A 22,044-nucleotide genomic window follows, 5' to 3' on the forward strand; every position below is an offset into this window, starting at 1 on the left:
TGTCAAATATTGATTGGAACCTCTATAGGTCAAAAAGTTCGGATGGGGCAGTTTTTGTACAGTGTGTGCAGGAGGGTTTCCTAACACAATATGTGGATAGGCCGACAAGAGGGGGGGCCACATTGGATTTGGTACTGGGTAATGAACCGGGCCACGTGATAGATCTGTTTGTGGGAGAGCACTTTGGAGATAGTGACCACAATTTGGTGTCGTTCACTATTGCAATGGAGAGGGATAGGGCCATACGGCAGGGCAAGGTTTATAACTGGGGGAGGGGTAATTATGATGTGATTAGGCAAGAATTAGGGAGCATAAGATGGGGACAGAAACTGTCAGGGAAAGGCACAAATGAAAAGGGGAGCTTGTTCAAGGTACAAATACTGCGTGTCCTTGATAGGTATGTCCCTGTCAGGCAGGGAGGAAATGGCCGTGTGAGGGAACCATGATTCACAAAAGAGGTTGAATATCTTGTCAAAGGGAAAAAGGAAGCGTTAGTAAGGGTGAGAAAACAAGGTTCAGTTGGGTCGCTTGAGGGTTACAAGGTAGGAATGAGCTAAAGAAAATGGCTTAGGAGAGCTTGGAGGGGGCATGAGAAGTCCTTGGCGGGTCGGATCAAGGAAAACCCCAAGGCTTTTTACTCTTATGTGAGAAATAAAAGAATGACCAGGGTGAGGTTAGGGCCGGCCAAGGACAGTAGTGGGAACTTGTGCATGGAGTCAGGGGAAATAAAAGAGGCATTGAATGAATACTTTTCTTCAGTGTTCACCAAGGAGAGGGGCCATGTTTTTGAGGATGAGAGTGTGATACAGGCGGGTAAGCTGGAGGAGGAATATGTTCTGAGGAAGGATGTATTAGCAATTTTGAAAAACCTTTGGGCCGACAAGTCCCCTGGGCCAGATGGGATATATCCAAGGATTCTTTGGGAGGCAAGGGATGAGATTGCAGAGCCTTTGGCTTTGATCTTTGGGTCCTCACTGTCCACGGGGATAGTGCCAGAGGACTGGAGAGTGGTGAATGCTGTTCCTCTGTTCAAGAAAGGGAATAGGAATGACCTGGTAATTATAGGCCAGTTAGTCTTACTTCGGTGGTCGGTAAGTTAATGGAAAAGGTCCTGAAGGATAGGATTTATGACCATTTGGAAAGATACAGCTTAATCCGGGATAGTCAACACGGATTTGTGAAGGGTAAGTCTTGCCTCACAAATTTGATTGAATTCTTTGAGGAGGTAACTAAGTGTGTAGATGAAGGTAGAGCAGTTGATGTCGTATACATGGATTTTAGTAAGGCGTTTGATAAGGTTCCCCATGGTCGGCTCATGAAGAAAGTAAGGAGGTGTGGGATAGAGGGAAATTTGGCCAATTGGATAAGTAACTGGCTATCACATAGAAGACAGACGGGGGTGGTGGATGGAAAATTTTCAGACTGGAGACCAGTTACCAGCGGTGTACCACAGGGATCAGTGCTGCGTCCTCTGCTATTTGTGATTTTTATCAATGACTTGGAGGAGGGGGCTGAAGGGTGGGTCAGTAAATTTTCTGATGACATCAAAATTGGTGGAGTAGTGGATGAGGTGGAGGGCTGTTGTCGGCTGCAGAGAGACATTGATAGGATGCAGAGCTGGGCCGAAAAATGGTAATAAATGCTGATAAGTGCGAGGTGATTCATTTTGGTACAAAAAAATTGAATGCAGATTACAGGGTAAACGGCAGGGTTCTGAGGAATGTGGAGGATCAGAGAGATCTTGGGGTTCATGTCCACAGATCTCTGAAGTTTGCCAGTCAAGTGGATAGAGCCGTGAAGAAGGCCTGTAGTGTGTTAGCGTTTATTAACAAGGGGCTTGAGTTTAAGAGCCGCGGGGTTATGCTGCAACTGTACATGACTCTGTTGAGACCACATCTGGAGTATTGTGTGCAGTTCTGGTCACCTCACTATAGGAAGGATGTGGAAGCATTGGAAAGGGTGCAAAGGAGATTTACCAGGATGCTGCCTGGTTTGCAGGATAGATCTTATGAGAAAAGGTTGAGGGAGCTAGGGCTTTTCTCTTTGGAGCGGAGGAGGATGAGAGACGACTTAATAGAGGTTTATAAGATGATGAGGGGGATAGATAGAGTGGACGTTCAGAGACTATTTCCTCGGGTGGATGTAGCTGTTACAAGGGGGCATAACTATAACGCTCAGGGTAGGAGATAAAGGAGGGATGTCCGAGGTAGGTTCTTTACTCAGAGAGTGGTTAGGGTGTGGAATGGACTGCCTGCTGTGATAGTGGAGTCAGACACTTTAGGAACTTTCAAGCGGTTATTGGATAGGCACATGGAGCACACCAGAATGACAGGGAGTGGGATAGCTTGATCTTAGTTTCGGACAATGCTCGGCACAACATTGAGGGCCGAAGGGCCTGTTCTGTGCTGCACTGTTCAATGTTCCATGAGAATTCACTGAATTCATTTAGTCACCATTGTCTGTAATATATTTAATTAATTACCTTTATCATGTGCTTGTTGATAAACCATCTTTCTAATTAAACAACTATAAACAACAGGTCGTGCCTAACTAATTTAGTGGAATTTTTTGAGGACATTACCAGTGCAGTAGATAACGGGGAGCCGATGGATGTGGTATATCTGGATTTCCAGAAAGCCTTTGACAAGGTGCCACACAAAAGGTTGCTGCATAAGATAAAGATGCATGGCATTAAGGGTAAAGTAGTAGCATGGATAGAGGATTGGTTAATTAATAGAAAGCAAAGAGTTGGGATAAATGGGTGTTTCTCTGGTTGGCAATCAGTAGCTAGTGGTGTCCCTCAGGGATCCGTGTTGGGCCCACAATTGTTCACAATTTACATTGATGATTTGGAGTTGGGGACCAAGGGCAATGTGTCCAAGTTTGCAGATGACACTAAGATGAGTGGTAAAGCGAAAAGTGCAGAGGATACTGGAAGTCTGCAGAGGGATTTGGATAGGTTAAGTGAATGGGCTCGGGTCTGGCAGATGGAATACAATGTTGACAAATGTGAGGTTATCCATTTTGGTAGGAATAACAGCAAACGGGATTATTATTTAAACGATAAAATATTAAAGCATGCCGCTGTTCAGAGAGACTTGGGTGTGCTAGTGCATGAGTCACAGAAGGTTGGTTTACAAGTGCAACAGGTGATTAAGAAGGCAAATGGAATTTTGTCCTTCATTGCTAGAGGGATGGAGTTTAAGACTAGGGAGGTTATGTTTCAATTGTATAAGGTGTTAGTGCGGCCACACCTGGAGTATTGTGTTCAGTTTTGGTCTCCTTACTTGAGAAAGGACGTACTGGCGCTGGAGGGTGTGCAGAGGAGATTCACTAGGTTAATCCCAGAGCTGAAGGGGTTGGATTATGAGGAGAGGTTGAGTAGACTGGGACTGTACTCGTTGGAATTTAGAAGGATGAGGGGGGATCTTATAGAAACATTTAAATTTATGAAGGGAATAGATAGGATAGATGCGGGCAGGTTGTTTCCACTGGCGGGTGACAGCAGAACTAGGGGGCATAGCCTCAAAATAAGGGGAAGTAGATTTAGAACTGAGTTTAGGAGGAACTTCTTCACCCAAAGGGTTGTGAATCTATGGAATTCCTTGCCCAGTGAAGCAGTTGAGGCTCCTTCATTACATGTTTTTAAGGTAAAGATAGATAGTTTTTTGAAGAATAAAGGGATTAAGGGTTATGGTGTTCGGGCCGGAAAGTGGAGCTGAGTCCACAAAAGATCAGCCATGATCTCATTGAATGGCGGAGCAGGCTCGAGGGGCCAGATGGCCTACTCCTGCTCCTAGTTCTTATGTTCTTATGTTCTTATATGTTCTGTATACATCATTATAATGGTTAGATCACAGACCACAACAACCACAACATTAGTATAAAATCGTCAACCAGTTAGTTAGGTTTTAGTCAGGAAATTATAGAACTATTCTACAGAAATATAACTCAGTTATTGACATATTAAAAATATCTTTAACTTTCTTTAATTGTTCAAGTTCGTTCCCAAAACAATTTCTTGATTTCTTTGGGGAAACAGAAGTTTAAAGCTGCCATGAAATGAACAATAACAAGCTTTCTAATAATTTTCAGTGGAATAATTTTTGGCAGTGATAGCCACATTTCCTGCAGACGAAAGTTCAATTCCAAACAAACTATCTTTAATTCTGAATTCTTGATTTGATTACAAAGTTAAAAATGTCATGCTGGACTACATTGATCAGGAAAGTAAAGGAACTCCGAGTTATATCTGATATGGTTTGGTGAGATCACTGAATGCAAATATGGATGGGAAACTTGACGAAATATGTTCAACTGCATTTTTTAGTTCAAGTATTATGCAGCATGGTGGCAACACAGTGGACTGAATGGCCTCCTGCATCATAATCATTCTGTGAAATGCATTTAGATAAAAAGGAATGCTATTACATTAGCAGTACTACTGAACTACATTGAAGCTCAAGAGGGTAAAACAAAGGAATGAGTCAATTACAATAACTCAGTTTCCTCAACTCAGTTAAAGCTTAAGCTCAACCATGGAAACACTGAAACTGTAGTCTTTGGATTCTGGCACAAAATGCAGTCCTGTCGCACTAACACAATTCTCCTTGCCAGCCTATCTGTCAAATTGAACCGATCGGCTGAATTTGTGAACCTTCCCCAAAATGTTAACCTTAAAATGTACGTAAGTAGTTTTTCCACCGACCCCACTTGACTCTTTTTTAACAGGGAGTGAATGTGGTAGTCACCACTGTTGTATATATCACATACGAGATATAATACGGTAAGGCTCCTGTACTACAGGTACGGGGGTAGATCCCTGCCTACTGGCCCCGCCCAGTAGGTGGAGTATAAATGTGTGTGCTCACCGAGCTGCAGCCATTTCAGCAGCAGCTGCAGGAGGCTACACATCTCTGCTTAATAAAGCCTCGATTGAACTCTACTCTCATCTCGTTGTAATTGATAGTGCATCAATTTATTAGGCAGAGATTTTACAACAATGGACCTCCGCATCAAGCCAGATCGCCTGCAGCTGCACCCTCAAGCAGACAATGCCACGTCGGCCTTCGCCCATTGGCTAGCTTGCTTTGAAGCCTATATCGGATCTGCGACAGAACCACCCACAGAGGCACAGAAACTCCAGATCCTGTACACACGGCTGAGCTGCCTCATCCGGGATGCACCCCCCCACGCTGAGCCCATGGCGCTTCTGAAACAGAACTACACCCAGCAGACCAACGAGCTCTACGCCAGGCACCTCCTGTCCACGCGGCATCAACTCCCCGGTGAGTCTTTGGAAGATTTCTGCCGTGCCCTGCACGCCCTGGCGAGGAACTGTGATTGCCAGGCCGTTTCGACCATTGAACATTCCGAGCTCCTAATCAGGGACGCTTTCGTTACGGGCATAGGGTCGGCGTACATCCGCCAGCGCCTCTTAGAAGGGGCTACCCTCGATCTCGCGGCAACCAAGAAACCTGCGACCACACTAGCGGTCGCCTCCCGTAATGTACAAGCGTACGCCTCCGACCACACGGCGCCCCCGTCCTGGACATCGTGGACCTCACCAGCGAACACCCCATCGTGGACACCACCAGCGACTGCCCCATTGTTCACCCCACCAGTGATTTCCCCCAGCCAACCCCAAGCCTGTGCCGCGCGGCAGCCAGGCAACACCGGGGGACCCAAGTGCTACTTCTGTGGACAGACAAAGCACCCCCGGCAGCACTGCCCGGCGTGGAGCGCACTCTGCAAGGCCTGCAGGAAGAAAGGACATTTCGCTGCGGTGTGCCAGGCCCGGTCGATCACCGCTGTAACCAGGCCCATTGTTCCTGCACCCCCCACCTGCGACCTGTGGGCGGTGCCATTTTTGCCCCCGGAACACACGTGCGGCCCGTGGATGCTGCCATCTTCCTCGCTTCACAACACGTGCGGCCCGTGGGCGCCGCCATCTTGCTTGCCTCAGGATATGTGCGGCCCGTGGGCGCCGCCATCTTCCCCCAATCAGGCCACATGCGCCCCGTGCGCGGCGCCATCTTCCACGCCTCAGAACCCCTGCTCGTCGGGCACCTCATTGGGCCGCTCATCGCCTGAAACCGCCACCAACCAGCCGACCTCACCACAGCCCCCGCTCCAGGACGATCCGTCCTCCTCTTGGTCCCACTCGGGCATGAAGGTGAGGTCTACACGCTCCCGGAGTTACCGCCGACCGAGCCGACGCCTACATCGCCACCGGGACTGCGGCGCTCACAATGGAGGATCAAGGCACCCGATCGGCTGAATTTGTGAACCTTCCCCAAAATGTTAACCTAAAAATGCATGTAAATAGTTTTTCCACCACCCCCGCTGGACTCTTTTTTAACAGGGAGTGAATGTAGTAGTCAGCACTTTTGTATATATCACATACGAGATATATTACGGTAAGGCATGTAAATAGTTACAAGTACGGGGGTAGATCCCTGCCTGCTGGCTCCGCCCAGTAGGCAGAGTATAAATGTGTGTGCTCACCGAGCTGCAGCCATTTTGGCAGCAGCTGCAGGAGGCTACACATCTCTGCTTAATAAAGCCTCGATTACACTCTACTCTCATCTCGTCGTAATTGATAGTGCATCAAGAACCTTGTTCTACCTTGAGCTGAGCTTAAACTTAACATTTGATCGACCAAAACTGTTTGCTTTGACCACTTTATTGCCCCTCCATCCTCTTTGTAATTTCCAGTCTTAACTATTCGAGCACTTTTTGCTTCTGGCTTCATACCAATGGATTCCTTTTATCCGATCACATAATTTGTTCCACAAAACTTTTGTCTAAATCAAGTGGCCTCCCATTTGCAAATCTATATTATCTGTCACTGAGTAACCCATACCAAATTGTTCTCTCATGCTATAAATTGTAATTTTGAAAAGTTTAATGCTGCCAATGTGAGGCTGCCTGGTGTACTGGTTTATCTGTTTTCCTTATTTTGAACATTTGTTGCCCTCCAGTCCTGTGCTACAATTTGAAAGAATTTAGGAAGAGAATAACTCTTCTGGTGTTTTTTTTTATCAGCCTTCTTCAACATTCTAAATGTTGTCTTCTTCTTTGGCAGTCCCTCAGAGTTAAGCTTTACTTCCTTCCACACTAAAAATGAGTTCTCAGGTGACTGCCGAGTCCAATACACAACCTACAGCCCTTGTCATAGGTGATGCAGAAGGTCTTTGGAGGAAAATGTGGGTGGGATACATGGGTGGCTCCTTTCACTGCCAATGCTTGGCTTTAGCTTACTCTCAGCGATTGCACTTTTTCAAGGAGACTTTGAGGGTGTCCATGATGTGTTTCTCCTGCCCTCCTGGGGCTTGCTTGTCATCTCAAAGCTCTGAGTAGAGTGCTTGTTTTGGGAGTCTTGTGGAAGACATGCAAATGATATGGCTGGCCAGCGGAGCTGATTGAGCACAGTCAATGTCCTGATGCTGGGGAGATTGGCCTGAGCGAGAACACTGACATCGGTGCGCCTACCGTGACAATGCATTTGCAGGATCTTACAAAGCCAGTACTGGTGGTGCTTCTCCAGGATATCAAGGTGCCTGATGCACATCGTTCAGGTCTCGGATCCATATAGGAGAGTGGGTATCACTACTGTTCTGCAGTCCATGAGCTTGGCGCTGGGTCTGAGATCCTGGTCTTCAAACACTCTCTTCCTCAGGTAACTGAAAGCAGTGCTGGTACACTGAAGGTGCTATTAAACCTGGTCGTCGATGTCTGCTCTTGTTGACAGGAGACTCCCAAGGTGAGGAAAGTGGTCCACGTTGTCCAAGGCCTTGTCGTGGATTTTGCTAACCTGGGGGGGTTAGTGTTGTGTGACAAGGCAGGTTGGTAGGGGACCTTTGTCTTCTGGATGTTTATTGTAAGGTTCTTGTATGCCTCAGTGAAGGTGTTGACGATGTCTTGGAGCTCAGCCTCTTGGTGTAAACAGATGCAAGCATCGTCTGCATACTGTAATTCAATGACAGTGGATGGACTGACCTTGGACTTGGTTGACAGGTGGCAGTGGTTGAACAGGTTCCATTTGTGCTGCAGTTTAGCTCCACTCCAGCGGGGAGCTTGCTGATGGTGAGATGGAGCAAGAAAGATCGAGAAGAGGATTGGTGCGATATTGCAGCCTTGCTTGACTCCAGTCCAAAAGTAAATTGGATCTGTGGTGGATGCATTGGTCAGGATCACTGCTTGCATGTCATTGTGGAGCAGGTAGTGGATGATGAGAAACCTTTGGGGGCAATAGAGGACGACGCTGCCATTTACATGGATCAGTGCTGTTCCCTGCATTTGAACAATGAATATCATGTCCATTTCGCCCCTTAGTGGGCAGAATCTGCTTTGCAACCCTGGGAGGAGCTATTAGCCACAGGGAGAAGGTAAACGGGAGGGCACCCTCTAACTTCCACATTATCTCCTGGTATTTCCTATAAGATCATAAGAAATAAAGGCAGGGATAGGCCATTTGGCCCATGAAAACTGCGCTGCCATTTGATAAGATTGTAGCTGATCTGTTTGTGGCTTAACATCACTTTCCTCTCAGTCCCCCATAACCCTTGATTCCCTTGTCGATTAAAAATCTAACTCAGCCTCCACTGGTCTCTGTGGAAGAGAATTCCAAACGCCTCTCTGGGAAAATAAATTGCTGCTGATTTCCATCTTGGATGGGCGACCACTTATTTTGAAACAGTGTCCCTTAGTTCTAGATTCCCCCGCGAGAGGAAATGTCCCCTCGGCTTCTACCATGTCAAGCCTCTTGAAATCTTACATGTTTCAGAAGATTACTCCTCATTCCTCTCAACCCCAATGAATATAGACCCAACCTGCTCAACCTTTCCTCACAAGACAGTTTCTGCCTGTGGCATTCTTTCCTCAAGAGTATTTGTTGTGTGCAGAATTATCAAACAAAGTTAACCATCCTTTGCAATACTTAAATAAAAATGTATTGCCAAATTCAGTCAGTTGTTTCATATTCAATAGTTTGTACTGAAGTTGTAAGATTGTATATGATGGAATAAGCATTTAGAAATACCCACAAGTTAGTACAAATTATTTTGAAACCATCTGTCTTTAACTATTTCCAGTGGGTACATTTCCATAAGATCCTCATAATTGTCCACATGTAATTAAAGTTTCCTGAATAAACTCTTATTTTATTTATATTGTGGCTTATTGCATTGAAAATGGGTTTACATGCAACAGTTGTTACATAGATTTGAACTACTTAGGTGAATTGGAAATTGAATCAGCACATTTAGTATAATTCGATTGTCGTTGTGTCAGCAAAATATGCATTTTGTATTTGTCACTGCTCACGATGGATGATTCCCACAAATACAGTCTTATTTCTTTTATGACACCTTGGAATACATTCCAGTGTTAAAAGGTGCTATATAAATGCAATTTATTATTATTTGGTGTTGGTAATGACAATTTACATGCATTTTATGTGCTTGCCACTTGCAATCGATAAAAGCCACTGATGTTTTCATGCAGTAATTATATTTCAAAAGCTGTTTTCACAGAACGACATTTTGGCAATAGGTCTCAAGTTGTGAATAATGTGGGACAGCAAAGACATGAAATCACAGCTTAATAAGTTCACCAAGTTAAATCACATTTTTCCAATAAATAATTGTTTGCAAACAAAAAAGCAGGTGCTGCTTCTTTGCTGTATCACTATTTTCCCCCAAACCTCTTTAAACTGTGATAGTTGGACATGTACAGAATGATGAAACCTAACTTAAAATATAAAAGAAACTTTAATTTCTGTGCAATATGTTTTCTCCTGGCTCAGAACCAATAACAACCATATGGTGCTGAGATCATTTCAGAAATAGTGAACTGCTATACTTTGGAGGTAACAGGGTTGGTTCCTTGGATGAAATGGAAAAGAGCAGAGGACCCCTTGCACTGAACTTTTCTAGCGATTCTCAATGCAGCTATTAATCAGAGCTGAGTTGCGGACAAAAACACATGGAAGCCATGCACTTAGCAGGGCAAGGGAGCAAGTCAACCCATACTGCTTTTGTGTACTTCAGTTAAAGATTGTCATGAAGAAAACCTAACAGTGGGACATGTGCCCATTCAGGTCGGGAATGGTGTATAATGTAGAGGCTCTGTGGAGAAGCAGAAAATTTATCAAGAGTGTGTGGATTACTGGGTGGGGGTGGGGTGAGTGGGGTGGGGGGTTCAGTGAATAACTAGTTTCATCTTTTTTGTGCCAGAATAGGGTAAACATACTACTTAGCAATATACACAGATGCCCTTTCATTGTGAACTAAATGATTTATAGCCAACTTTCTACCATTTTAAAGTTCTTTCTTTAAATTATTTGTGTTTCAACAGGTCTCATTTGTGTAGATGGGGAGTGATTGAAGTGAGCCATTGACTGTAGTAGGTTTACACTGATATTGCAGGATAAAAGTTTGTTGCAAATATCAGCAGAAAGACTTACTGGTAGATAAATGACTAAGTAAGCCTTTCCCATGGGTGCAATGAAGTTTGCTATGTTTTATTTATCAATATATCGTTTGTTCTACAATTATGTATAATCTGGGTCAATGAATGCCTATTGGACAACAGATTAGCATTTTCTTGTCATTTTATATGTAATTGTCAACAACTATGTTTTTTATATAAATTAAAGCAATACACTGATCAACCAGATCAATGCTGTACATGTTTGTTATTGCAACTGACATTGCGGCTGCATATGTGCAGTTAACTGTTTTTTATCATCTGGAAGTAATGTTAAACAAATCATTTGTAATCTTAATTTTTCACAGGGGCAGGAATGGTTGTTAGATGTTCCAGGGTTTAGATGTTTTCAGAAGAATAGGGAGGGATGTAAAAGAGGAGGGGGAGAGGCACTGTTAATTAGGGAGTGCACCACAGCTGCAGAAAAGGAGGTAGTTGAGGAGGGTTTGTCTACTGAGTCAGTATGGGTGGAAGTCAGAAACAAGAAAGGAGCAATCACTTTATTGGGAGTTTTCTACAGACCCCCCAATAGCAGGAGGGAAATAGAGGAACAGATAGGGTGGCACATCTTGGAAAAGTGCAGAAGTAACAGAGTTGTTGTCATGGGTGACTTCAACTTCCCTAATATTGACTGGAACCTCCTTCGTGCAAATGGTTTGGATGGTGCAGATTTTGTCAGATGTGTACAGGAAGGATTCCTGGCTCAATATGTAGATAGGCCAACTAGGGGAGAGGCCATATTGGACTTGGTGCTCGGCAACGGACCAGGCCAGGTGTCAGATGTCTCGGTGGGAGAGCATTTCGGTGACAGTGACCACAACTCCTTGGTCTTTACCATAGTCATGGAGAGGGATAGGAACAGACAGTATGGAAAGGTATTTAATTGGGGAGGGGAGATTATATTGCCATTAGACAGGAGCTGAGGAGCATAAAGTGGGAACAATTGTTCTTGGGGAAATGCACAACAGTAACGTGGCGGTTGTTTAAGGAGCACTTGCTGCGAGTTCTGGATAGTTTTGTCCCACTGAGACGAGGAAGGAACGGGAAGGTGAAGGAGCCTTGGATGACAAGAGAGGTGGAGCTTCTAGTCAAGAGGAAAAAGGAAACTTCTGTAAGGTTGAGGAAGCAAGGATCTGACTTGGCTCTGGAGGGTTACAAGGTAGCCAGGAAGGAACTCAAAAATGGACTGAGGAGAGCTAGAAGGGGGCATGAAAAAGCCCTGGCGGGTAGGAAAACCCCAATGCGTTCTACACCTGTGTGCGAAATAAGAAGATGATCAGAGTGAGAGTAGGGCCAATCAGGATAGTGGAGGGAACTTGCGCCTCGAGTCAGAGGAGATGGGAGAAGCCCTAAATGAATACTTTGCTTCAGTATTCACCAGAGAGAGGGAGCTTGGTGCTCATGCGAACAGTGTGAACCAGGTTAATAGACTCAAACAGGTTGATATTACGAAGGAGGATGTGCTGGAAATTTTGAAAAGCACAATGTTAGATAAGTCCCCTGAGCCTGATGGGAAGCGAGGGAGGAGATTGCTGCGGCATTGGTGTTGATCTTTGCGTCCTCACTCTCCAGTGGAGTAGTATCGGATGATTGGAGGGAGGAGAATGCTGTTCTCCTGTTCAAGAAAGGGAATAGGTAAATCCCTGGGAATTACAGACCCACCAGTCTTACGTCTGTGGTGTGTAAAATATTGGAAAGGATTCTGAGAGATAGGATTTATGATTATTTAGAGAAACATAGTTTGATTAAAGATAGTCAGCATGGCTTTGTGAGAGTCAGGTCATGCCTCACAAGCCTCATTGAATTATTTGAGGATGTGACACGACACATTGATGAAGGTCGGGCAGTGGATGTGGTGTATTTGGATTTCAGTAAGGCATTTGATAAGGTTCCCCATTGTAGGCTCATTCAGAAGGTTAAGGGGCATGGGATTCAGGGAAATTTGGCTGTCTGGATACAGAATTGGCTGGTCAAAAGAAGACAGCGAGTGGTAGTGGATGGAAAGTATTCTGCCTGGAGGTCACTGACCAGTGGTGTCCCGCAAGGATCTGTTCTGGGACCTCTGCTCTTTGTGGTTTTTATAAATGACTTGGATGAGGAAGTGGAAGGTGGGTTAGTAAGTTTGCCGATGACACGAAGGTTGGGGGAGTTGTAGTTAGTATTGAGGGTTGCTGCAGGTTACAACAGGACGTTGACAGGCTGCAGAGCTGGGCTGAAAAGTGGCAGATGGAGTCCAACCTTGATAAATGTGAAGTGATTCATTTTGGAAGGTTGAATTTGAATGCTGAATACAGGGTTAAAGGCAGGATACTTAGAAGTGTGGAGGAACAGAGGGATCTTGGGGTCAACGTACATAGATCCCTCAAAGTTGCCTGCCAGGTTGATAGGGTTGTTAAGAAGGCGTATGGTGTGTTGGCTTTCATTAACAGGGGGATTGAGTTTAAGAGCCGCGAGGTTTCGCTGAAGCTTTCTAAAACCCTAGTTAGACCACAGTTGGAATATTGTGTCCAGTTCTGGTCGCCTCATTATAGGAAAGATGTGGATGCTTTGGAGAGGGTACAGAGGAGATTTACCAGGATGCTGCCTGGACTGGAGGGCACGATTTATGAAGAAATATTGAGGGAGCTAGGGCTTTTCTCACTGTAGCGAGGAAGGCAGAGAGGTGACTTGTTAGAGGTATACAAGGTGATGAGAGGCATGGATAGAGTGGATAGCCAGAATCTTTTCCCCAGGTGGAAATGGCTGTCACGAGGGGGGACATAATTTTCAGGTGATTGGAGGACGGTATAGGGGAGATGTCAGAGGTAGGTTATTTACACAGAGAGTGGTCGGTGTGAGGAATGCACTGCCAGCAGAGATGGTGGAGTCAGAGTCATTAGGGACATATAAGTGACCCTTAGACAGGCACATGGACAGCAGTAAATTGAAGGGGAGTAGGTTAGCTGATCTTAGATTAGGATAAATGGTCGGCACAACTTTGTGGGCTGAAGGGCCTGTACTGTGCTGTATTGTTCTCTGTTCTATGTTCTATGCTGCAGACATCTTTTCTCAGAGAAGATATCTATTCACAACCAAAGAGACTATGTTTTGTGTTCCCTTGTTTGTGCAATCTGTGTCAACTGTTTTCATGGCTTGCTTCACCACTGCCAACACAGTGAGCTGTATCCAAGTTGGTTAATTGGAACGATACAACCACGTGTTTAAGATACATCTTTGTATGTACCAGCCAAATGTTTCTCATACAAAGTATATTTTTACTGGTAGCTCTGCGATCTACACAGTCACTCTTTATCATTGTGTTAATGGCATGCTTTCTGTAAGTTTCTTTTGTTTGAGTAGAATGACGTTATTAACTAGACGAGTTAATACATATCTTTCAATAGAGGCACCTTTACCATTTTAATTATTAAAAATATCAGAAGCAATTTTCTGACATAGGGCATTTTCTGGTACCTATTATTGAAAGTTCTTTCTGTATTGTCACCCGTAAATTTAGTGAAAGTATGATAAATGAGCCTGATTGCACGGTTCATTTGTTCTCCTTTGTAGAGCCAAGCCGAGGCGCACTACAAAGGCAGTAAACATGCCAAGAAGCTCAAAGTACTGGAGGCCACGAAAAATAAGCAGAAAACTGCTCCTTCCAAGGACAGCACAAAGGCCATCACCTCCTCCACCACAACCACTGCAATCACTCCCAACAACTCTGAAAATACAGGTTAAAATAAACTTTTGTTCTTCTCATTCGTGTTCTTTTTTTATTTGTGTTGTATGTTTGCATGATACTGCATTTTTCTGCTTTTATTGCCACATGTTTTATTAATGCTGTTTGCTTGATCACAATGAATGGCTGACTAATTATTTAATAATGATGGAACAAATGACATGATAAATATGACATCATTTGCAACTGTAATTTGTTCCATTGAATCAACTAGTTTGGCTTTATTTAGTATACTATTTTTGTTCTATTGGTACAGCAAACTATGCTTGCGGCTACATTCCAATATAGCTCTATCAAGATAGCTTTACTTTCGGCTTCTTTTCCCAGTTACAATTGCTGGATATATCAGCTTATTAGAGAATCAGAGATGAAGCCTAATGCTTACAAAAGGTGTCAGGAATGGTCATCAGCCTTTATGGTAATAGTGTGGTTCTTTAAATAAATTCAGGATAATTTTACAAAGTCTCTGTGGCAACATAAACTTGTAGAGTTCTATCCCCTTATATTTGAATAAAGACTCGCTGTTCCAACATAATTCATTGAAAAATAATATCAATCCCTTTTAGAATGCTATATACCTCAATCAGATCCCGTCATCCTTCTAAACTCCAGTGAGTATAATCCCAAACTGCTAATCACTCCTCATATTTTGGGCAACACGGTAGCATGGTGGTTAGCATAAATGCTTCACAGCTCCAGGGTCCCAGGTTCGATTCCCGGCTGGGTCACTGTCTGTGTGGAGTCTGCACGTCCTCCCCGTGTGTGCGTGGGTTTCCTCCGGGTGCTCCGGTTTCCTCCCACAGTCCAAAGATGTGCTGGTTAGGTGGATTGGCCATGCTAAATTGCCCGTAGTGTCCTAAAAAGTAAGGTTAAGGGGGGGGGGTTGTTGGGTTACGGGTAGATACGTGGGTTTGAGTAGGGTAATCATTGCTCGGCACAACATCGAGGGCCGAAGGGCCTGTTCTGTGCTGTACTGTTCTATGTTCTATGTTCTATACCTCAACACTTCATTCCCGGAATCAATCTGATGAACCTCCTCTGAACTGTTTCCAATGCCACCACATCCTTCCTCGAATAAAGAAACCAAACTGGGCACAATATTCCAGATGTGGTCTCAACAACACCCTATACAATTGCAACAACACTTCTCTACTTTTATAGTCCAATGCTTTTGAAATTAGCAAACATTCCATTTGCCTTTCTTATTACATTTTGTACCTGTATGCAGACGTTCCACGATTCATGAACAAAGACAACCAGATCACTCTGCCCAGATGCAATTTGAATCTGCTTTCCATTCAGATAATAATTTGCCTGACTATTTTTTTAGCCAAAATGGAAAATCTCACACTTATCCACATTAAACTCCATCTGCCAGATTTTGGCCAAACCTCCTAGCCTATCTATATCCATCTGTAAAATCTGTACCTCCTCTTCACTGCCTGCTTTCCCACCTATTTTAGTATCATCCACCAATATTGCTATTTACATTTTGTCCCTGCTTGCAGATCATTTATATAGATTGTAAGCAGTTGAGGTCCGAGGAATGAACCCTGAGGCATGCCACTAGCTACAGCTCACCAGCCAGAGAAGGACCCATTTAACCCGCCCCTCGGCTTTCTGTCAGTCAGCCAATCCTCAATCCAATCTAGTATTCTACTCCCAACCCCCTGCAATCTCACCTTCTGGATCAATCCCATACCAGCCTCCCCGGACAGGCGCCGGAATATGGCGACTAGGGGCTTTTCACAGTAACTTCATTGAAGCCTACTCGTGACAATAAGCGATTTTCATTTCATTTTTCATTTCATTTTCAATCTTTTATGTGGCAACTTATCAAACGCCTTCTTCAAGTCTAGATATACCACATCTACAGGTTCCCCATTATCCACCTTGCTGGTTACGTCTTCAAAGAATTCAAGCAAGTTTGTCAAGCATGACTTACCCTTCATAAAACCAGGCTGATAATGGTGGATTGAGCTTTGTCTTTCCAAATGTTCAGTCATCTCCTCCTTAATGATTGATTCAGCAATTTCCCCACCATAGAGGTCAAGCTAACCGATCTGTAGTTTCCTACTTTTTACCCCGCTCCCTTTTTGAATAGCAAGTTACACTAGCTTCCAATCCACTGCGACTTTTCAAGAATCCAGGGAATTTTGAAATATCATAATCAATGCACTAATCAATGCATCCACTATCTCTGCTGCCACCTCCCTTAATAGCCTAGGGTGCAGGCCAGAGATTTATCTGCCTTTAGTCCCATTAGTTTATTCAGTACCTTTTCCCTAGTGAAAAGTTCCTCTGCATTAACTGCAGTTCTTGGAAAAAAAATATTATCCTCTATCATGAAGACAGATGCAAAATATTGGTTCTGTGCCTCCACCATCTCTGTGTTCCCATTATTACCTCACCAGTATTGTCCTCTAAAGGGTCAACATTTACTTTAGCAGTTCTCTTCCTCTTCATGTACTTATAGAAGCGGTGTTTATGTTTTCTGCTAGTTTCCTTTCATAATTCACCTTGGCATTTTTGATTCTATTTTGAGTAGCGTTTTGCTGATGCTAAAGTTCTCCCAATCCTCCAGCTTACCACTAGCTTTTGCAGTACAGTATGCCCTAGTTTTTATCTTTATGTCCTCCTTGGCTTCCTTGTTTAGCCATGGAACATTTTTCTCCCTTTTGCAATTCCTCTTCCTCTCAGAATATACTTTAATTGAGAGATGTTTAATAACTCCCTGAACATCCGCCATTGTTCCTCAACTGTCCTACCCTCAATTATTTGTGCCCAGTCTACTTGGGCCAACTCTTTCATCAGGCCTCTGCCCAATTCTAAAACTCTAGTATGGTTCTCTGTCATCTCTCGCTCAATCTGGATTTGAAATTCTAGCATGCTGTGATCACTCCTTCCAAGAGGATCCTCAACGACAAGACTATTTATCAACCATTCTTCATTCCATAATATTAAATCTAAAATAGCCTGCTCCCTGGTTGGTTCCATAACATATTGCTCTAAGAAACAATCCCCCAAGCTCTGTATGAAATCTCCCTCGAGGTTACCCTTGCCAATTTGATAATTAATGCTTGAAAATTCCATTGCTTTTGTATGTTCTGATATCTTTAAATAATATGTAACATAAGCATGTCACTAACCCAATAAATTAAGTGCAGTTTTAGCTTGATTGTCTGTTTTATTTTGTTATTGCTGATAGTTTATTATTTTCTACATTGCAGATGCCCAATTTCTTGACCAAATAATTTGCCTAAATAGGAAATAGGGCAGTTCTGCATTGATTCTGTCCACATAGTAAGGATGATAATGATTCTAAGCTCTTGATGGCGACAGAGGTTATTATCACACAATTTTATATGGATGTGAGGTGCCATTTGGCCCAATTCCTGATCCTTCTGCAGAAACAGACCATCCCTCCCAGCTTCCATCACAGTGGCTAATTGTCTTTTGAAAGAATCTTATTTTATGCCTCTGGCCCTTGTAAGAAAGTAGAAAATATGTTTGTAACAGTCTGTTGGGCTGATTTGAGAATGTGCTTAACCCAATAATTTAGATGTTGGGTGCACAATGTGAAGTGGGGAATGACATAGTGGTGAGAGTAGGAGGAGAAGGAGGTGGTGCAGTGATTCCTAAAAAATTAAAGGATGCAAGTGGGAAAAATTATTCATATAATGCCTGCAGGTGTGAGGAGAGTCGGGTTAAAGTCAGAGGTCAGATTCCGGGCCAGGATTCTCCCCTACCCGGCTGGGCGGGGGGTCACGGTGAGATGGAGTGGCGTGAACCACTCCGGCGTCGGGCCGCCCCAAATGTTCCGCACCTTTAGGGGCCAAGCCCTAACCTTGAGGGGCTAGGCCCGCGCTGGAGTGGTTGGCGCCCCGCCGACCGGCAGGAACGGCCTTTGGCACCACCCCAGCCGAGGCCGAAGGGACTTTGCCAGCCTGCAGAAATCCGCACATGCGCTGGAGCGTCAGCAGCTGCTGACGTCATCCCCGCGCATGCGCAGGGGAGGGGTCCCTTCCGCGTCCGCCATCGTGAAGACCATGGCGAACGCGGAAGGAAAAGAGTGCCCCCACGGCACAGACCTGCCCGCCGATCGGTGGGCCCCGATCGCGGGCCAGGCCACCGTGGCAGCACTCCCCGGGGCCAGATCTCCCCGCACCCCCCCCCCCTCCCAGGACCCCAGAGCCCGCCGGTAAGGTCGGTAGTTTGATTCCCGCCAGCGGGACCGGCATGACAGCGGCAGGACTTCAGCCCATCGCGGGCCGGAGAATCGCCGGGGGGGGGGGGTGTTGGTCGTTCTGGGTGAGTGTGCTTAACACTCAATTTGGCTCTGTTTCGTTACTTAGCTCTGGAGTCGTCGGGGGTCGTTAAGACACCGCCACTAGCTTCAAGTTAAACACAAATCTATATTCCAAGTATGTCCTATACTCCCGGGACCTGTCTCCTCATTCACACAAAACATCTGCAATAATCTTTATTTACAGATCGTATCAAATCTAATTAAATCCTTTATTACACATCAAGGGGTTGGGGGGATTGGTGGAATCCAGAAATAGGGGATTGTACTCTGTAAATGGTTGAGGCGCAAGAGCGGGAGGCTCTCCTTCTCCATTTTCTTAACCGGAGCGTCTGCACTATGATGCAGAGAACTGCAATCACCAAAAGTGATTCAATGACGTACGAAAGTGAGTACCAGTTCATGAATTTTGTGCACCAGGTCTGGTCCTTGCTGTTCATTACTGGGCTTTGAGAAGTCGGTGTGTGGGAAACATTAACGGCGGGGGTCATAGGGGAAAAATGGTTTGCGTCCGCGCGCAAAAATACAAAAACAGTAACTAAAAGCATGTAGTTCTTCATCGTGGTCTTCTTCCTTCTCTTCCTTCTGTCCTTTTGTATTGCTGATCTTGCTCTGATCCTTCCTTCGAACGTTCGAAAGCTATGGGATCAAGCACAGTATCTGTCAATAATTTGTTTAATACCTGTAATGTTAGTATATCTGTCCTCTCATTCCAATTGTCCCTTAAATAAATGGCCAAGTCACACCCTGTGACTCTCCTCATTTTTTTTTCAAAAGCAAATTTAGGACCAGACATACACCTAACAACTGTGCCACTGCGAGTCGTCTCGCAGGTTTTGCGATTTGCCTCTTCTGAGGGGTCATAACTGCTGCAGACATTCTGTCCTGCATCTGTGGCGTGGGAGATTATGGTGCGGGTCCATTTAACCATATTATCGCGGGTTAAATGCGCTCGGTCTAAATCGCCAAAAACGGCAGTGAAATGAATCCACAGCCTTCCTGCGAATGCTGTGGGATGCTCTGTCCTCTTCTGCCTACACTTATTTAGGCCTTCGACTGGGTCTCCTCTATTGTACCCTATCACGTCTAAAATAGCTGTATGCATTTCCTCTAATGTGCCTCCTCCAGCATTCTGTGGGTCGGGGAGGGCTGCTACTACCGATGAGTCTAAACTCAAAACTGTGAGCTTCACTTGCTCTCGCTCATCCAGGCCGTACATGGTAGCCTGTTGCCTCACTTTCACGAAAAATTGGTGGGGGTCTGCGGTGGGGAGGAACGGGGTGATTTTCTCACACGCGTCCCTGAGTTGTGTTACAGTTAAGGGGGTGGTGTAGGTGATGTCGGGTGCGCCTTCTGTGGTTGCCTTTCTTTGGGTGGTGACTGGTTCATAGGTGCGGGTGCTATCTGATCTGTGGGGGGTTGGGGCGCTTTCCTTTTCTGTTGCGCTGCTGGCGCACATGTTCCCTGAACATAGCGCTGCGCTGTCTCGCTCAATTCTTGCCAATCTGGGGCATTTTCCTCATCTAACTGGGTACCAAATGTTTCTTGGAACCCATTCTGCACAGAAAGCAGAGATTGCAGCTGTGCAATCTGCTTCCTACACTTCGCGTGATCCACTGTGCTTTGCCTTTGCTCAGTGATGGCAGCATGGAGTGCTCTTAAAGCTGCCTTTAGGTCAGAGCATTGCCTTTGCAGTGCCTCTACCTGCTTCTCTGAATTTTCCCTTATCAGGACTGCTCGCTGCACATCCTGATAGGCTTTCTCATACTGGGCTTGGGAACTGCTCAGATGGGCTAGACAAGACTGATGTGCCCTCTTGGCATCATCCACCTCTCTATCCTTCTCTGCCAGCTTCCTTCTTAACTCTAGGTTTTCCTTTTCGATGTCCCTGACATCCACTTTGCTCATCCTATTCCTTTCCTCTAATTCTGCTCGGAGCGTCCGAACGACCTCCTCTGTGCTTCGCAATTGTGCCAAGCAGGACACAATTGCCATCGGCTTGCGTGCTTTACTTAAATTCTTCTTGTGAATTTGAGAAAGGTTCTCCCACCAAGTATGTCCTATTCTCCCGGGACCTGTCTCCTCATTCACACAAAACCCACTCCAAAGGGGCCATCCTTTCCCTTTGAAATATTTCCTGAGTTCCAGCTCCCATACGGGACACTGGCCTACTCTGCTAGTGTTGGTCGCTGCGACCACGAACTGCTCTGGGTTCATGAGGCGTTCCATTGCCTGCATGGCCATTTTCTCTTTCTCTCTTTAATTTGGAACAAGGGATGATAAGGTAATGCTTTTAAAATACGGGTACTGCTTTCGCTATGTTCCGATTATAAAACTCCCGACAGTTTGACGCAACAAAAATCTCTCGGCTTAACCTTAAAACCCTGTTAGTTACGCATGCAAAAACACACTTCCGAATTATGACTATTGATTTGAACTCCTTGAACACTTGTGGTTTTTCCTTTTCCCAATTGGATTTCCAATTCAAATTTCTGGGTTCTCTCGGAGTGGGGGGGGGAGCACTTCTAATCGAATCCCACTAGAGTCGCCACTAAATGTTGGTCGTTCTGGGTGAGTGTGCTTAACACTCAATTTGGCTCTGTTTCGTTACTTAGCTCTGGAGTCGCCAGGTGTCGTTAAGACACCGCCACAAGCTTCAAGGTGAAGTTCAAAGCAATAAAACCATACACCAATTAGTAAGTCCAAACAACTGAGTTTATTATAATACAATTATAATAACTACCCATGCACACGCTAAAAGGATTAAACTTATTCCTACCGCTAAATAAACTAATACTTATCTCGAAGGACCTGCTGGGTCAGGGAACAAGGCCTCTTGCTCTGCTCTGGTCTGCAGACTTCAGGTTGGTATCAGTTAAAAGGGGTCAGGAGTGCCTATCCCTGGTAGCGATCATTGTGAGGCACTTACTTGTTGGCGGCTGCTGTCCGAACCCTCTCCTCTCTCTTGTTCAAGATCTTCTTGGCAAAAGCTGGTCCACGGAGGAGTGTTGGTCAAAGAGAGTGGAGGGCTGGATCAGAAGACTGAACCATGTGTGGGACCTGCCTTTTATAGGTCCCAGGGGATCCACGCCCCTTTGGGCGGACTCCCTTACCTGCTTGGAATCGATTGGGTCTCTTCCCAATCGATATGTTTGAACCCCCCAATCGTGGGGCAGTTCCCCAGTCACTGGGGCAGTTCTTGGGACTTATTGTTTTGGGATTCTCTGGCGCCGAAAGGTCTGGCCTTCCATTCAATGTATCGATTTGTGTTTAACTTGTTTCCATTGTATCTGGGACTCGCCCGGTATCGCCTCATTAGTATGTTAACTGGTTTCTTTTCATAGTGCTGTCTGGTTCCTGCAGCAGTCAAAACTGGTTTCTGCAGCCGTCCCAATATACAAGCGCTTTGCAAACTGCTTGCTTTACAACATGTCCATTTTCCCTGCATTCCTTGCAATCTTCCATTTTGTGTTGGGCAGTGGCCACCCCAGGTGGCTACAGGGGGGGCGGGGGGGGGGGGGCGCCA

General features: G+C 45.1%; 1 protein-coding gene across 12 annotated transcripts in view; it reads left to right on the forward strand.

Annotated features, from left to right (window-relative positions):
• znf385b (zinc finger protein 385B) overlaps nucleotides 1-22,044 on the forward strand; it is a 743,282-nt gene that overhangs the window by 687,715 nt on the left and 33,523 nt on the right. For all 12 annotated transcript variants that reach the window (XM_038789277.1, XM_038789271.1, XM_038789275.1 and 9 more), the window contains one exon: nucleotides 14,041-14,206. In XM_038789277.1, coding sequence (XP_038645205.1) covers nucleotides 14,041-14,206 — 166 coding nt within the window. The remainder of the gene's footprint in view (nucleotides 1-14,040; nucleotides 14,207-22,044) is intronic.

This window comes from Scyliorhinus canicula, chromosome 2, assembly GCF_902713615.1.
Source record: "Scyliorhinus canicula chromosome 2, sScyCan1.1, whole genome shotgun sequence".
Classification (NCBI taxonomy): Eukaryota; Metazoa; Chordata; class Chondrichthyes; order Carcharhiniformes; family Scyliorhinidae; genus Scyliorhinus; species Scyliorhinus canicula.